This window comes from Corvus moneduloides, chromosome 15 (genome assembly GCF_009650955.1).
Source record: "Corvus moneduloides isolate bCorMon1 chromosome 15, bCorMon1.pri, whole genome shotgun sequence".
Classification (NCBI taxonomy): Eukaryota; Metazoa; Chordata; class Aves; order Passeriformes; family Corvidae; genus Corvus; species Corvus moneduloides.
In genome coordinates this window covers 2328384-2345399 of record NC_045490.1, presented here as the reverse complement: position 1 = coordinate 2345399, position 17016 = coordinate 2328384, and the positions used below count along the sequence as shown (strand labels likewise).

Here is a 17016-nt window from a genome sequence, read left to right as displayed (position 1 = left end):
AGTAAAGAGAAGCCATTCCTGGGTACAGACCCACAGAAAGCTCCGTGTCCGAGGTCCATTTCCTCCCGGAAAAGATGATGAACACAGCCCTGTCTCGTGGCCATCTGTCGTGCTGGCTTGTGCTGCACGAAGTTGGCAAGGAATCCACGACGGAGAATTCCTGCTGTTCATCTCCTTAGAACAATCTGGGCAGGCTGGTGTTGGACAGATGATGTGCAAGGTCACCAGAGCTTGGTGTCACAGTGATAGCGCATCTTTTGAGGTGCTGGCTTGGAGCACATCCAAGGAGGACAGCTGGGTCCACTGCCACCAGCAGTGAGGTCCCTGTGGAGGGACATGTGTCACCTGCCCAGCTGGTGCGTCCTGCAGGGTCCCTCTGCCAGTGGGTGCTGGTGTGAAGGAGAGGAGTCATTTCCCAGCACCCAAGTGTGTGAGCGTTCCTCCCACAATCTGCTTCCAGCCCGCTGCTAAAAGAACAACAATAAATAAATGGAATGAAAAGTGCAATGCCGTGTTTATTTTAAAGGAACGTGTTGAAATAACAGATTCACTTTGAGGCTGCAGTTCTGGCAAAAAAACACCACTGCTCAGCAGAGCAGAGACAATCCTGTGGGTGAGCCAGAGCTGGCACTCGCCCACCCATGCCCTTGTCCGTGCCCCTCCTCCTGGACCCCTTGGGAACCTGGAAAACCCTGGGGATCTCAGTTAGAACACAGAGCCCCGCTGGTCTGAGGTGGTCAAAGCCTGGGGGACACTGGGGGAGACAGAAAATGTGAAGAGTGATGGGTGGGAGCCTGGTGGGGCAGGAGCAGGGAGAGGAGCCCTGGAGTGAGGGGTGGGTGGGTGCAGAGGTCTCCTCCGAAAGGAGCAGCTGGAGGGGGGAAGTGAAAACAGAAAACTGCAGAACGGGGCGAGGAAGGAGCAGCTGGGAGCAGCAGGGCAGTGCTGGAGGAAGAGGAATTGCTGGGGGAAAGGGCTGGGGTGGGCCGAGGTTCTGGGCAGCGAGCAGCTGGGAGGGCTGGGGACGCACGGAGGGGACACACGGAGCGGAGCTGGGGAAGTGGCAGCAGCGCTGACTGGAAGCCCTGAGTAAGAAACACCCGAGTGGCTCGGTGGAAGCCAGTCATCCACGGAAAGAAAGAAAGAAAGAAAACTTTTGGGAAGTGCTGATGCACCAAAGAGGGGAACAAAAAGAGACCTCCCACCATTGCCCTGCCGGTTACTGGGCAGCCCCGACCCCTGGGAGTGTTCTCGGTGAGGAAAAGTGAACTTCGCATGGGTCTACTACGGTTTTTTCCATGCCCATGAAACGTGATGGGAACGACTCTCAAGTATGTGTTTACATGATAAATATGCACACAAATATATGTGTACACATATATATTTATGTGTGGGTTTGTCTGTACACGCAGATATGCCTATGCATGAATACAAATATATGTATGCGTTTGCTCGTTCCTTTATACATATATTTTAGGAGAATGATCACACCCTCGTCCAAAGCTCAACATCCCCGCGCTGCTGCTCCTTCCCTTGGATTCTGTGGGAAAGGAGGGAGCAGCCAGTGCTGGGGAGTGGAAGGATAAAGCCAGCCCGGAGTCTCGGGGACAGCTGGCAGGGAGGGGACCTAGCCTCAGTGCTCCTGTGCCGGGAGTGGTGGGCACAGGGTGGGGGAGTGTGAACGGGTGGGTGGATGAGGGGGTGTGGAAACACAGCATCATTCAGCTTGGAAAACACCCCTCGGATAATTGAGTACAGCCGTTAGCCCCGCATTTTGAGCCCACCACTGAAGCATGCCCCTGTGGGCCCGTGTTCCACATACACAGAGTATATGTGTGTATATGTGATATTTCAGAGAATCACAGACTGGTTTGGGTTGGAAAGGACCTTAAAGATCGTCTTGTTCCATCCCCTCACCTGAGCGGGGCAGAGGGGCAGAATCCCACAGAGAAATATAGATATATATTTGTAAGTATATGAATATACATATATATATTTATAAATATACATATACATAAAAATATATACATATAGATATTTATAAATGTATACATATACTTATACATATATTTATAAATATATACAGTTATACATATATATACATATTTATAAATATATACATATACTTACACATATATATATTTATAAATATATACAGTTATACATATATATACATATATATATTTATAAACACATACAGTTATACATATATATTTATAAATATATACATATACTTACACATATATATTTATAAATATATACAGTTATACATATATACGCATATATATTTATAAATATATACAGTTATACATATATATTTATAAATATATATACTTACACATATATATATTTATAAATATATAGTTATACATATATATACATATATATATTTATAAATGTATACAGTTATACATATATATTTATAAATATATACATATACTTACACACATATACATTTATAAATATATACATATACTTACACACATATACATTTATAAATATATACAGTTATACATATATATACATATTTATAAATACATAGACACATATATACACATAGATACACAGACACATACACACACCTACACAGACATACACGTATGTATAAAAACACACATATGTATGTGTGTGCATGTCTGTGTGTACGTATTTATACATACACACACCGGGGGCCGTGTGTGCAGTACGGCCGTGTCTGTGCGTGCGCCCGTGTGCACACGGGTGTGTGTATGGGTGTGCGGGTGTGTGGGTGTGTGTGTGTGTGGGTGTGTGGGTGTGTATATACGGGGGTCTCACACTCACTCACACACTCACACACACACACACACACACACGGAGCCGTGCGCGCCCCCGTGCCCGCGCGCGCTCCCCGGCCGCCCCGCGGCCAGGATGACGTCACGCCGGCGGGGCCGGGCGCGCCTCGCGCTGGCGCGCGGCCAGGGTGACGTCACCCAGCGCGGCGGGCCCTCCCCCCCCCCATTCACACCACGTGACGCGGCCCCATTGAGAAAACGCCGGCCCGCCGGCGCGGCTCCCATATAAAGGCGGGAGCGGCCGAGCGCGGCCAGGACACCGGGACACTCGGGGACAGCGGCACCTCCGCGGACACTGCCCTGCCCTCCTTCCCTTCGCTGCCCAGCCATGGTGAACCTGCGGGTGTGCGCGCTGGAGTGCGAGGCGCTGCGGGGGCTGCTGCAGGAGCGCGGCGCGCAGTGCCTCGTCCTCGACTGCCGCTCCTTCTTCTCCTTCAACGCCGCGCACATCCGCGGCTCCTGCAACGTCCGCCTCAGCACCATCGTGCGGCGCCGCGCCAAGGGCGCGCTGGCGCTGGAGCACGTCGTGCCCAACGAGGAGCTCCGCGCCCGCCTGCGCCAGGGGCTCTTCCACACCGTGGTGCTGCTGGACGAGCGCAGCGCCGACCTAGAAGTGCCCAAGCGTGACAGCACCATGCTGCTGGCGCTCGGCACCCTCTGCAGGGAGGCCCGTGGCGCCCGCATCTGCTTCCTCAAGGGTGAGTGGCCCCGCGGGCGCCGGAGGGGACGGGGGAGCCGGGCCGGGCCGCCCCGCTCGCCCCCCGGCCGCACGGCGCTCACCCGGCGCGCCTCTCTCCGCTCTGCCCCCGCAGGAGGTTACGAAGCCTTCGCGTCCGCCTGCTCCGAGCTCTGCACCAAGCCGGCCGCCCCCGCCGGGCTCAGCCTGCCCCTGAGCGCCAGCCCCGCGCCCGGCAGCGCCGATTCGGGCTGCAGCTCCTGCGGGACCCCGCTCTATGACCAGGTGAGCGCCGGGGGGAGCGGGCGGAGCCGCCGCGGGGAGCGGAGCGGGCGCTGCCGAGGAGCACCGGGCGGGGGTTGACCGGTGCTGTTCCTCTGTGTTGCAGGGCGGGCCCGTGGAAATCCTGCCGTTCCTGTACTTGGGAAGCGCCTATCACGCCTCCCGCAAGGACATGCTGGACGCTTTGGGGATCACGGCGTTGATCAATGTCTCGGCCAACTGCCCCAACCACTTCGAAGGGCACTACCAGTATAAAAGTATCCCCGTGGAGGACAACCACAAGGCAGATATCAGCTCCTGGTTCAACGAGGCGATCGATTTCATCGGTAAACGAGCTCTCTTTACAGTCCGTTCTTTTTCTGGGTTAATGTCCCCCTGGGAAGTGATTTTTGGCATAGTTTCCCCCCAGTAAAACCTGCCCTTGGAACTGGGGAATAACATTCCACTGGGAAGATACACTTGGGGAACATTTCCATTAATTTAATTCTACTCACAGGCATAATCTTAGCTTCGTAAAGCTGTTTGAAATCTTGATTCAAGAGGCACTGGTCTTGCAGAAAAGAGTGAATTTAAGCGGATCAGTATTAAAGTAATCTTGCAAAACTGCTACAGTGACCTGGAGGAGCTATTAGTATAATTGGAATTGGAGCCCAGAGTGAAAATAGCTGCTTTCCTCAAGACAAAGACTCCCTTTGTCTCAAAAGCTCCGGGTGCACCTATTAGGCTAAGGAAGGGATGGATTAAAGAAATGTAAACAGCAGGCTGTGCTTTTCCCTATGGAAAGCAGTGGGACTTGTTTGCTAACTGTGTGCTTTGATTCTTTCAGACTCTGTGAAGAATGATGGAGGAAGGGTCTTTGTGCACTGCCAGGCTGGCATTTCCCGCTCAGCAACCATCTGCCTCGCTTACCTCATGAGGACCAACAGAGTCAAACTGGATGAAGCCTTCGAGTTTGTCAAGCAGAGGAGAAGCATCATCTCCCCGAATTTCAGCTTCATGGGGCAGCTGCTTCAATTTGAGTCGCAGGTCCTGGCCCCCAACTGCTCAGCAGAAGCCGGGAGCCCTGCGATGGCAGTGTTGGACAGAGGGGCATCGACCACCACGGTCTTCAACTTCCCCGTCTCCATCCCAGTTCACACCACATCCAGTGCTTTGAACTACCTTCAGAGCCCCATCACTACTTCCCCCAGCTGCTGAAAAAGCAGGTGAAAAATGTGGCCAGGACTCAGACTTGCTGTCTCAGAAGTGCAATAACTACAGGGACAGTGTCACTTGTGTTTTGTGGGGAGTCAGTCGCGTGTCCCAGAACGGTGTCGTAAATGGAGAGGAGCTCACCCAATGCCAGAGAAACCAGGTGTTTCTGACTGCTCGAGCAAATATCTGGATGCCTACACAGAGATCAAAGGACACTGGCTCTTCCTGAGCTGTCCCTCCTTGTCTTCTGTCTGTCCTAAGCCTGCTCCATGTTTAGTAGCATGCTCACCAGTATTCCCATTCCTCGACACTTTGAGCAACACTGATGCTGTCCCCTTTTATATGACAGTCCTATTTATTTATTTTTATATTAGTGCATTGTTGTTGGGTTTTTTTGTTCTCAGTTTGATTTTTTTTTTTTTTTTTTTTTGCCTTCACAAACGTAAAGTTTCATTTCTAGAGAAACCAAATACCTCAGTATTTTTTGGTACTATAATCCTGTGTGTGTGTATTTCTGTCAGCTCTTCTTGTTTCCCAAGCACTGACGTGAAAGCACCAGGCGAGTGCTTTTTTTGAGTTGCCAAGGGTTGTATGTTTGCTGATTTATTTATGATGTGAAATAATATATTTCTTCTTATGAAGACATAGTTTTGTTACATGATTATAACTTTTTTTATACAAACAGAATAAATTATGGTATTTCTATTGACCTGGATTATATATTCTTTTAAATTACTGCCTTTCACACTCCCAAAACTCACGTGGAAGCTCCAGGGTGAAGAGCTGTAATTTTCAACTCTGCTGGCCTCGGGTCTTGGCTGAGAAAAATGGGTTTAAACAGCATAATTGACTAGAAACGACTGCAGGTTCTTAACCTGAGCTTCTCTTTGTCCCCATGTAATTGTGTGCACTGGCAGCGAGCCAAGGCTGGTTTCTCAGCTGGGAGTGGATTTGGCTGCCCTGATGGCTCTAACAGTTTGAACCAGCTGAGACTTGGGCACTGGGCTACAGTGAATTTAAAATAGTCCTTCTCCTAAGAAGGAGGAATAAGCTTCCTTATTCCTTGTTTACTTTCAATGCTTGAAAGGTTAAGTCTAAAAATTAACCTGTTAGTAACAGATCTCTAAGGCTTGGCACAAACTCACAAAGTGTTTTTTCTGTCCCACCTCCCTAAATCCTTTTTGCAACTCAAACTGCCTCTGGTGCCTGGAGTGAGGTATTTGGCTGGCTGGGCTGTCTCTGTAAACAAATCGGGGCATGACAAGGGATCAGGTAACTGGCAAGTCACCGATTTTTTTTCTTACCCAGACCCAAATAAATTCTTTCCTGCTGGAGATTATCACTAGAGTGGCTTGGATCTGGTGTTTCTGTTGAGGCAATGAGGAGAGTTGATGGAGTACAGCCAAAGCCAGGCAGGAGCTGGAGGGTGATGGGCAGCAAAGGGTGCAGGGTTAATGCTGGGTCCTGGGACAGAACTGCACCTCTCCTGGGCTCTGTGGGGCAGGACAGCATCCCTGCTGTGATAACCCCTTCCCAGGGAAGCTGATGGGTGTGGGATGCAGCTGGAGGCTTGATTTCCTAGGCAGGGTAATGCTGGTACCAGGGAGAGGAGGGATGCTGAGGGAGCAGGAGCACTCTGGGTTTCCCATATTCATTCCAGCAGGCAGCCACCAGTCCTTGCATATCTGATGCTCAAAGAGTCAGATCCAACCTTTGCCTCATCAAAAGTGGTTTTGCTTGGGCACACACAGCAGGTTATGACTAAAATCAAGGAATTTAAGCAGTTGTGGTCTTACGTTTGTAGATGAAGGTTTTTGTGAGCACAAAGCAGCTGTGCTCTTGTCATGTAGCAAGATGAGCAAAGTGCCACGAACTCCTGCTGCAATCCTGCAAGTTAGCTGGGGTATTAATGGTGCTAAAATCCGGGACTCTTCTCCTGGGAGAAGGTGCCCTTGAAGGACAGGATGATGCACTGCTGCCTCTGAAGTTCTTCCACGTGAGCTGCCCCTCCGAAGCAGCTCTGTCGTCAGCACCCCGCGTCAGCCGTCACCGACTTTCAACCTGACACCGAGGGATAAAAAAAAATGGAGCAGCTAAAAGGAGGAGAGATCCCTGGGCACTGAGAAGTTAGAAACTCTTATTTTCCTCAAGTGTACCTGAACCTCAAAGTGAACATCCTCCCCCAAACCTGTCCCGTGCTGCAAATCCTGCAAAACCCCTTTGTCCATGGAAAATCCCTTGGCACGTCGGACTTGCCATTGCTGTCCTGATTAAGCATGCAAGACTGTCTCTGAATACATGAGCCTTTTTACACCTGCAGTAAAGGGTGGAACAAACTTTCACCTTCAAAGCAAAGCAGAGTTTGTTCAGTGGAAAAATACAACCTTGGCAGCCCTGGCCATGCCACTGATAAAAAAAATCCTGCCTGTTAATCGCAATTCAAACAGAAATCCGCTCCCTGTCAGCCGCTGGAGCTTGTTTATGTGTTTCTTGGAACAATAAAACTCATTACCTGGCAGCAGATCAGCTTTTATAACCTAAGCAGGCACCTGACAGAGGGGTGCAAAAGAGAGCTGCTTCAGCACAAAGCCGGCTGTGAGCAGCCAGCCGGGGCTGCGCTCCCTGCGAGCCGCCCACCTGCGCTTCGGGTTCCCACACCCGGTGCCCTTTTCCAAGTCTTTATCGGGATCCTTCTGCTGTTCCCTGTAATCCGACTCTGACGCTGCCCAGAGCCTCAGACTCCTGCAAACTTCTTGTGGATGGGATGGCACCCAGATCCCAAACGGCTCCCGGTGTAAAGGGGAGGGAAAGGGGGAAAGAGAGATCAGAGCGACACTGCCAAATGTCGTCTCAGTGGGGCAGTTTTGGGGAGATGGGTGGGATCAGCTGGGGGGTTCGCTGGGAGCAGTGGGGAAGGAGCAGGATGGCTGGCAAGGTGTGGGGCAGAGGAGGAGGATGCCTTGGTGGCACAGCTGGGCTGAATTTTTTGGAAGAATCTTTACTTCTCACCCCTTCTTTATTCTCCCAGCTCTGCTGCTTTGTTTGATTGGAATATCCAAAGCACGCAGTTCACCCGGGTTTGGGGCTTCGAACTCCCATTTCTCTGGCTCCAACATGAGCTGGCTGTCCCCCCGTGCTAGCAGGACTCAGCTGAGACCATCCCCTCTTATCCAGCCCCCAGAATCCCGGCACACAGCAGGCGTGTGCGGGGCTTTCAGTTTATATAAATCTGTAGCTCTCCGGTTGCATACATCCCCATGGAAACCACGAGGAGTTTCCCCTCGGTGAGGACGGCAGTAACATCACTTCCTGCTGCTGACAAACCAATTTGTCACGAAGAGATAAAAAGGCATGTTTTGTGTTTGCAGGAACTGGCTCCGGGCTTTGTTCTTCCCAAACCAGAGGCTGCTCACCCGCCCCGAAGGCAAACAATGGCCATTGTTGTGCTGTGCAGAGCAAGGATGGGGACACACATTTCGGGTCCCCAAAATGCCAGAGCTTGGGCAATGACACCCCAAAGAGAACACAAGTCATGGCAGCACTTAGCACAGCACCCACGGACGTGTCCCCACGGCCCAGGGGTGTCCCTGGCCAGCCCACACGGGGACGCAGCACAGGAGCCCTGTGTAATCCCCCCGGCAGGATGCAGGACTCAGGGGGATACAGCCTACCCAGGTATCACATGACAAACAGACCCAGAGCCCTGGATTAGACGTGTCTTGGGTAATCCCCTTGTCTCAAAGCTTTTGCCTTTTGTAATCAGCGCTGGAGAGGTGCAGTGTGTACTCAGGCTTAGGGACTGTCCTGAATTAGTCACCCCAGGATCAGACTCGCAGGGCCACAAGGACGTGTGATGCCATTGCGTTGAACAAAAAGAACATTACATCCAGTTCACACACAGGCAAATCTCGTTGGCCCGGTTACCACCTGGGTTTTTTCTTCTGCCTGGCTCCAGGGTAGTAGAAAGGGCACTGAGAGTCGTCTGGAGCTGGTGTTTAAGTGCAGCCCATTCCACAGCTCCACAGGGGCACAGCGGGATGGGGAAGGAGAAGAGGTTGTGGTGTGTGACTGTCACAGCGTGGTGAGAAATCACGACACCTCAAACTCCATCTAAACCTCTTTCTTATCCTTTTGCTGGTCCAGCAGCAATGTCTGTGATAGACACCGAGCAGGTAGGGAGACTCTGCCCAGGGCTTTGGCTTCCCCAAATCTGCTGCCACCCAAGGCTGGAGGGAGCTCGGGAGCACAGCTAAAACACAGGCACAAATCCACTCCTGCTGAAAGGACAGCTCTGAGCTTCGTGCTGTGTGTGGCTTCCCACCACACTCTGTTTACTCCAGGGCAGGGCCAGAGGCCACAGCTGATGGGGGCTGGCAATCCAGGAGTGGCATGGCCAAGGTGGGCCCTGTTAGCATCCATCAGGGGTGTGAAAGGTTAAATGCAACCAAGGTATTAAAGGAGAAACTGGGAACAAGCAGAATTTTCTGGCATTGCTGTGGGGACTTTGACCTGAACCCTAAGCACAACCTCCAAGGGATGAACCCAGGTACCTGAGGGCAAGCAGCTGAACTGCTCTGCTGCTGGGCTGGGTGAAGGATTCCTGGTTTTGGGAGCTGTTTCCCATTTTGGAAGTGCAGTTATACAAGCCTGTGCCTGTCTGGAGAGCAGTGCCAAGGTCCTACCTGGACCTGACACTGTTAGTCTGGCACAGAGCGAGATGGCTCTGTTGTTGTAAGAAAAATGGTCAAAACCAGGGCAGAAAGATTTGGTTTTAGTCGTTGCATGGTGTGGGCAGCCTGTCCTTCAGGTGTGGGTCTGATTTTCTTCCCTTGCCGTGGGAGTTTTCATTCCCAGGGTTTGGTAGCCACCCTCTGGGGCTGCTCTCCCCCCTGGCAGTGCCAGGCTGGGTGTGCTGAGCCACAAGCGAGGGGCTGAAGGGTGGCTGAGGGCCCGGGGAGGTTGGGCTGGGGGTTTCCTGAGCGGGGTTCTCAAGCTGGAGCATTTGCATGCGTTTCCTGATGACTCGCTCTGGGCTTCCCCTCGCAGCCCTGGCACGCAGGGGAGGGGGTGAGATCAGACACCGTGGGCAGCTTCCAGCTCCCCTCCTGGCACAGGGGAGCTGTGGGTGAGCTCCAGGTGGGCGTTCAGCAATGATGTGCTGCCAGTTTGGAGTTTGGAGGTGTTCTGAGAGCCAGCAGAGAAGATGCTCGTGGATGTTCTCGGTGACTGGGAAGGGGATGAAGCACAGTGGGCACCAGGAACCCCGTTAGAGCTCACCCAGGTTTTGGTTGATGCTCAGACTGGGTGAGTCAGGGCTGTAGGAACAGTAATTTCATCAGCCGGGTCATTCCAGTCTCCTCATTGTCTTTACCACATTGGGCTATCACGAGGGCCACTGAAAATGCTGCGTTTCTCATCAAACGGTTCTGTATGACACCAGCCCCTCTCATATTAATACATTTTCATCGCTAAACTATAGGCCAGGTTTAAAAATAATCTCCCAGAGGACTCTGATATGATGTAGTTACCTTCTAACTCAGTAACCAGTTGGCTGCAAATGAACAGGTTCTTACTACTCGGCATATTTTTTTGAATTACAGTCAAAAGAGCCAAATGTAACTCGCACCTGTACTAAAATAATAAACTACAGTGTCATTTTTAGACTTCTAATTTCTGATATAATTTAATTTTATTTGAAAGGAGGTTTTTTTGTTCTCCAGCAGTTGTGGTAGAGATGGCTAATGATGGCTTTTTTCAGGTCTTTTACACACTGGGAAGAAGTGTTTTATTTTCAGTATATTCTCGAAATTCTTGTCCAAATATGATCTATGGTAGAATTTTCACACATCAGTATCTTGTTCTTCTTTCAAACCTTGTTAAGGTTTTGTTAATTGGCAGCTGGGTCATAGCACCATGTGGTTTTAATGCCAGGGTTTTCTAATTTAGGGAGGATATAAATCACAGATGTGCATTAACTCTTAACAGTCTGTCCTGATACTCTGAGATACTTGCAGACCAACTGGAAACTTCTGTCCTTTTCTGTCTCCTGCAATGAAATCTTGATGATTGCAGAGATGTGTTTAAGGGATTTTGGGGTGATAAATAACTTCAAAATCACACCAATTGTTTGCAGTCCCGAAGGCACGTCCAGTCTTCTCTCTGTGACAGGGACAGCACCCAGGGAATGGCTGGAGCTGGGTCAGGGAGGTTTAGGTTGGATATCAGGAAAGGTTCTTCCCCCAGAGGGTGCTGGGCACTGCCCAGGCTCCCCAGGGAATGGGCACGGCCCCGAGGCTGCCAGAGCTCCAGGAGCGTTTGGACAGCGCTGCCAGGGATGCCCAGGGTGGGGTTGTTGGGGGGTCTGGGCAAGGCCAGGAGCTGCACTGGATGATCCCTGTGGGTCCCTTCAACTCAGGATATTCAGTGATTATAAGAATCCATCCTGCATATAAAATACAGGATGGAAAGGAGTGAACTTTGCTGCTTTTCAGTGATTTGAAGTGCCCAGTGCCAGGGACGCAGCTGATACAAACAAATGCCGTAAACTCCGTGGCTGGCGGGTCTTTAATCACGTAAGTGCTGGTTTCAGTGTTACATTACAGGATGTTTTCTTGGGCTTTGTTGTTAAAACAAAGCCCTGAGTCCCACACGTGTCGTCTGCGATAGCATCAGCTGTGAACTCGGGCTGTGTCTGGGCACATGTGGCATTTCCCCTGTGGCTCTGGGCTTTGCTGGGGGAGCAAAGCTTCTGTCTGGGTGCCAGCCTGGAGGGGAAATTTAGCTCAGTTATACAGAAGAAATTCTTCCCTTTGAGGCTGGGCAGGCCCTGGCACAGGGTGCCCAGAGCAGCTGTGGCTGCCCCTGGATCCCTGGCAGTGTCCAAGGCCAGGCTGAGTGGAGCTCTGAGAAACCTGGGACAGTGGAGGGTGTTCTGCCCATGGCAGGGGTGGAATGAGATGATTTTTAAGGTCCCTTCCAACCCAGGCTATTCTATGTTCCTGTAACCATGTCTGTGTGGTGGCCACTTCTCCCACTCCCACGTCTAGGTGGGTCACACCTGGCACTTCAGGACAGGAGATGACCACTGGAAACACCCTTATATGACCTTTGGAAACACCTTTAGTCCTCACTACTGGCGGAGAATGAGGAACCCAACATCTCAGGGCTTTCCGAGGTGCACAAAGGCAGCTGCAGCAGCCGCTGAGATGAGCACAGGGAGAGTGGAACAGTCGAACTGGTCAAAATTGAAGCTCTGCTGGCTGCTGTGGCTTGGCTGGAGCCTCTGTTGCGTCACCAGGACGCTTTGAGCCGAGGGAGTGCGAGGAGCCAGCTGAATAGCGGGATCGAACAATCGTTCCCACCCTTTCCTACTGACGGGGAGGAACAGAAGGGAACAAAGCTGCTCGCGAGCAGGGAAAAAAAAATATCCTTCAGTCTTTCTTTCGCTCTTCCGACTCCATCAGGAGATTTTCCTCCCTCAGGGAGCCAGCAGGCATGGCAGCACTGAGCAGCCCGCAAATTTCAGCACCTTTCCCTTGTGTCTGTCGATCCTTTAAACGCCTGTCTGCAGGCGCCAGTGAGGATGGGGTGTTTATAACTCCTTTTGTTCCTCTGTTTACAGCTTCCCTTCCAGGCTTTCGGGGATGGCTGACGTCAGGATGCTCCATTTGGGCTCCTCTGTACTTTTATCTGGTGTTAATGCCTTCCATGAGCCGCAGGAATGCGGAGCGTGGGGAGCGGGGTCCCGGCGAGGGCAGCAGGGAGCCGGCAGCGCTCAGTCGGGCGCAGCACCGTGCTGCCCACCCTGCTGCCCCTGCCAGGCACCCATTGGCTTGCTGGGCAGCACCATGGTCATTTATGGCCTTGCGAGGGGAGGACCTGCCCACTGGCACCCTGTCTGTCTGTCCTGGCAGCTGGCACAGCCCTGCCTGGCACCACCAGCTGCTATTTTTAAGGCGCCCGGGCTGCATCCCAAGTATAACGCGCTCTATTTCTGGTGCAAAACGATCTTCCTGGGTGGGGGGTGCGGGGATTTTTTTGGTATGAAACTCGTGGGTTTGGAAGCAGGGAGAGAGAGAGAAACAGCTGGGCACAACTGGAAGAGAGGCAAGGGAAAAAGTAGGGAGAGCTGGTGGCCGTGAAGGTCTCGTCCAGAGGGAAAGCTCTGTTCTCCAATGCTCCTTGCCAATGGTTTGCTCATGGATCAGGAATCAGCAAGGCCTGGGTTTGATTTACAGCTGGGGGTTGCTGAGGACGCTGGAGGGCTTTGCATTTGTTTGAAATAGGCTGCTGGAGAAGTTTGAGATTCCAAAACATTTAGCGAGGCTGTGAGGGATGAAGAGGGATGCTAAATGCAGAGCTGCGAACTCGCTGGTTGCTTTCGCCAATTTTGGACCCGTTTTCACTCCAGATCAACCAGATCTCAGGAGGAGCAGAATGCCACTTGTCCAGCAGGGCTTAAAGAAATTCCTGAAAAGAAAGAATCAAAAGGAGTTGTTGGTTTGCTGCATGCCCAGAGGCCCTGAACAGCACTGCAGGCTGCATTAGACAGGGGATGTCACATTCCTGGGGTAGCAAAGGAGCTCTGCTACTGCCTCCAGGTGCTGGAGCAGGCCCTGCCAGGCTGTTCACTGCAGGAACCTCTTCCCCAGGCAGAAAGAGATGTGCAGGGCCATGGATTGGACTCCTCGTGGCTGTGGGTTCTGCCAGGGCAGCATCTGAAAGTGGAGGTCTGAAGTGTTTCCTCTTCTGACACACAGGTGGGCTGGTGATGACACAAAGGCTTCTGAGAAGATAGAAAAGGATGTAAAAGAGTTTTCTTTAAGGCTTATGAGGAATTTGCCATTCTTCACTTTTTCAGTGCTTTCTAAGCACCCACGCTGCAACGACAAGTGGCACAAAAAGTGTGACATTAATCATGGTGCTAATCCAAGTCCTGTTTCTGAAACCTGCTGTTCTCTTACCTCCACTCGCCTGTGCACCAGCAAGGGCTTTTCCTCAGCCATAAATTCGAAGTGGAAATAGTTGGTATTTCCAAAGCTGACAGCTTTTTCCTTTTGATGTTCTTTTTGGGGAATATTTAGTGGTTTTGAGACTGGATGAAATGTTTCTGACTTGTGTTGTCACCTAGAGCCAGGCACTCATGTCCAGCTGGGTCCTTCAGGGAGAGAGTTCTCTGTTTCTAAGGACTGTTTTCTGGGAGGTTTCCATTCCCAACAGACTGGTCCGTGCTGAGCTGTGCGGTGCTGCAGATGGATTTCTCCTCTCTTACAACAATCTGGGACACTTCTCTTCCACGGGCAGGTGCTGCACGTGGTGCCACCACAGCACTTCCAGCTTTGGAGACTGTTCCTTATGGAAGGGGGAGGCACAGAATTGCCGAGGGGAGGAGCAGCTGAGTGCAGGTGAAGCTGCAGAGCGGGGTGCTGGATGTTGGTGGATAAAGGATCCAGGCACTGCAGAGCCTAAATCTGTCACGGTGCTTGCCCAGGCCACTCACCAGCTCTGGCTGGCTTCTGGCTGCATTTCCCCCTTCCCCTGCACCAGCCGGTTTCCATTCAGGAACACAGTTTAACCCTTGGAGAAGAGGTGCTAATTCCCCATTGTTTTGCCCTTCCCACCATGACAGAAGTGGAGATAAAATATCACCACGTCAGAAGTGGCACCAGTTGCTCTGGGCTGTTCCTCTTTCAACCTGGCTTCTACCAAATCACCAGTCCTGGAGATCTCAATTTCCCCACCCTCCTCCTCCTCCCCTCCAGTAATGGGTCTCTGAAAGGCAGCTGAAGAGATGAGAAATGACTTTGCACGCAGTGCTCTGGGGACAAGGTGAGCGTCGGGCACAGGCTGGATTCCATCTTGGAGATCTATTCCAGCCTCAGTGGTTCTGGGATCACTGCCTGCCCAGGAGCTCGTTGCTGCCTCGTTCCTCCCCCTGCACATGGCTGGTGTGCGTGGGACCCTCAGCCTCCTCGTGCTGACCACAGGGACAAAGTGGCCGTGTCAGACCAGTGCCCACCCAGCCCCTCTGCAAGGATGCAGCAGGTGGGAGAGGAACCGGCTGGGTGTGCTGGATTTCTCCTCTCACTTAAGGATGGAGGAGATGCTCACCAACAGCCAGGGCCACCCTTGGAGGCGTTGCCTGTGCTGGGAACCCCCTACGTGACCCATGGGGAACTCACATGGGGGCTTTACAAGGCCTTTGGCCACATCTCTGAGGGCAGCATGAGTGCCCCTGGCCTCTCTTCAGCTCGCTCTCAGCACTGGGGAGCAGCTGGATGCGTGGATCCACGCATTTCCCTTCTCCTCCCCGTTTCCCCCTGGAGAAGGGGCTGTGTTTGTGGGGCTGGGCTCACAGGATCCCTGCTGGAGGAGCTGCAGCAGAGGGGCTGTGTGAGCCTCGCTGCCCAGCTCCTGCTCCGCGCAGTGACGTCGGTGCTGCAGGAAGGAACAGCGAGTTCCTGAGGGGACATTCCTGCCATAGCTGTGCGGGGCCCTGTCCCCTCCCACTCCCCCATCTCCAGAGGCTGTTATTGAAAGCCATTTCCATGGCACCTTTCCAGGCCCGTATTCCTTTTCACACGCCAGGGGTGGAAGCAAACCCCCCCTCCCTGCCCCGGAGCCTTCATCCAGAGCCTTCTCCCAGCGGCTGTACTTTTCCAGAATGTGCAGGACGGAGCCCCACGGCTTCCTTGAGGGCTCCTGGAGAGCAGGAGGGATGCACAGGCTGGTGTTTAAACACAGGTTCCCCACAAGTAAAAGCATCCATATCTTTGTGTCTTCACCCCTCTTGCTGCTCCTTAATTGCTGATTAAGGTCTAACGAGTGTCCAGAGGTTGCTTTTATAGAAATTACTTAAAAACTCTCTTGCTCACTGCATTTTGCTCAGTTTCCCGCCTGCAAATATTCTCCTTTTTGCAGCGCTTTTCATTTACTTTGCAAGAACACAGATGATTTTTTTTGGCCAGCAGTATTTCAGCAGCTGTAGGAAAGTCAGAGAGGGGAGAGTGTGCTCATCCCTGCCCCATCTGCCTCGTGGGGCCAGGTCTGGCTCTGCCAGCTCGGCGCGGCACCGGGGTGATGAGGATGATCTCTGGATCTGGGTATTTCTGCCCTAGATAGCCACAGCCCTGAGCTGTCTCAGGGATTTTTACCCATACAGCGCGCACCGGGTCCCTCTGAAATGCAGTGCTTGAGGCTGAAACTGAAAGTTCGGAGAGAATTAGTCACTGCTGTACCCTGGTAACGCTGGCAAAAACCAGCCTCAAACACGGCGAAGGCGAGGGTTTTTTGCAATCCCAGCAGCAGCCCTGAGCCTCTCCTGACACACAGGAAGCTGCTGGGGTGAGCACCCCAGCCTCTTCCTGATGCCCTGGGCATTCCACAGAGGTGGCAGTGGGGTGATGAAGGTCTGGGGGCACAGCCTAGCACCCTCCTCTGCATCATTCCCCACCGGTCTGGGGGCTGGCATCGTGTGTCTGCAGCAAATCAGCCCTGAACGCTTTGGGGGACAGCGTTTGGGTCCCCACAGATGATCAGACCCCTGGGAATGCTCTCCACCCACAGTGCTGCCAGCATCAGAGAATTCCAGAAACACCGAGGCTGGAGAAGAGCTCCAAGATCAGAGTCCAAGCTGTGCCCCATCCCCACCTTGTCCCCAGCCCAGAGCTCTGAGTGCCACCTCCAGCCCTTCCTTGGGCACCTCCAGGGATGGGCACTCCAAACCTCCCTGGGCAGCCCCTGCCAAGGCCTGAGCTCCCTTTCCATGGGGAAATTCCTGCTGCTGTCCACCCTGAGCCTGCCCTGGCCCAGCCTGAGGCCGTTCCCTCTCCTCCTGTCCCTGTTCCCTGGCAGCAGAGCCCGACCCCCACCTTGCTACACCCACCTCATCCCAACCTCAGCTTGGAGGGTCCAAAAATTCACTTGGGAAGTTTTTGAGCTGCACTCCAGCTGTTTTGGCATCACCACAGCCTCCCCTGAAAAATTTGACTCTTTGAAATGCAGAGCTGCTGCTCCTTCCCCCCATCCCGGGCTCTCTGCAGGGCGCTGGGG

At 52.4% G+C, this 17016-nt stretch overlaps 1 protein-coding gene across 2 annotated transcripts; it reads left to right on the top strand.

The window, feature by feature from the left end:
* Nucleotides 1–3053: 3053 nt before the first annotated feature.
* Nucleotides 3054–5675, top strand: DUSP1 (dual specificity phosphatase 1). Of its 2 annotated transcripts, XM_032125147.1 has the most exons (4): nt 3054–3511; nt 3626–3774; nt 3878–4097; nt 4598–5675. In XM_032125147.1, the coding sequence occupies exons 1-4, from the start codon at nt 3142–3144 to the stop codon at nt 4966–4968; spliced, it is 1110 nt and encodes a 369-aa protein (XP_031981038.1). In that variant the 5' UTR covers nt 3054–3141; the 3' UTR covers nt 4969–5675. The 2 variants fall into 2 exon arrangements, with proteins under 2 accessions (XP_031981038.1, XP_031981037.1); XM_032125146.1 differs by having other exon boundaries at nt 3054–3774.
* Nucleotides 5676–17016: the final 11341 nt, after the last annotated feature.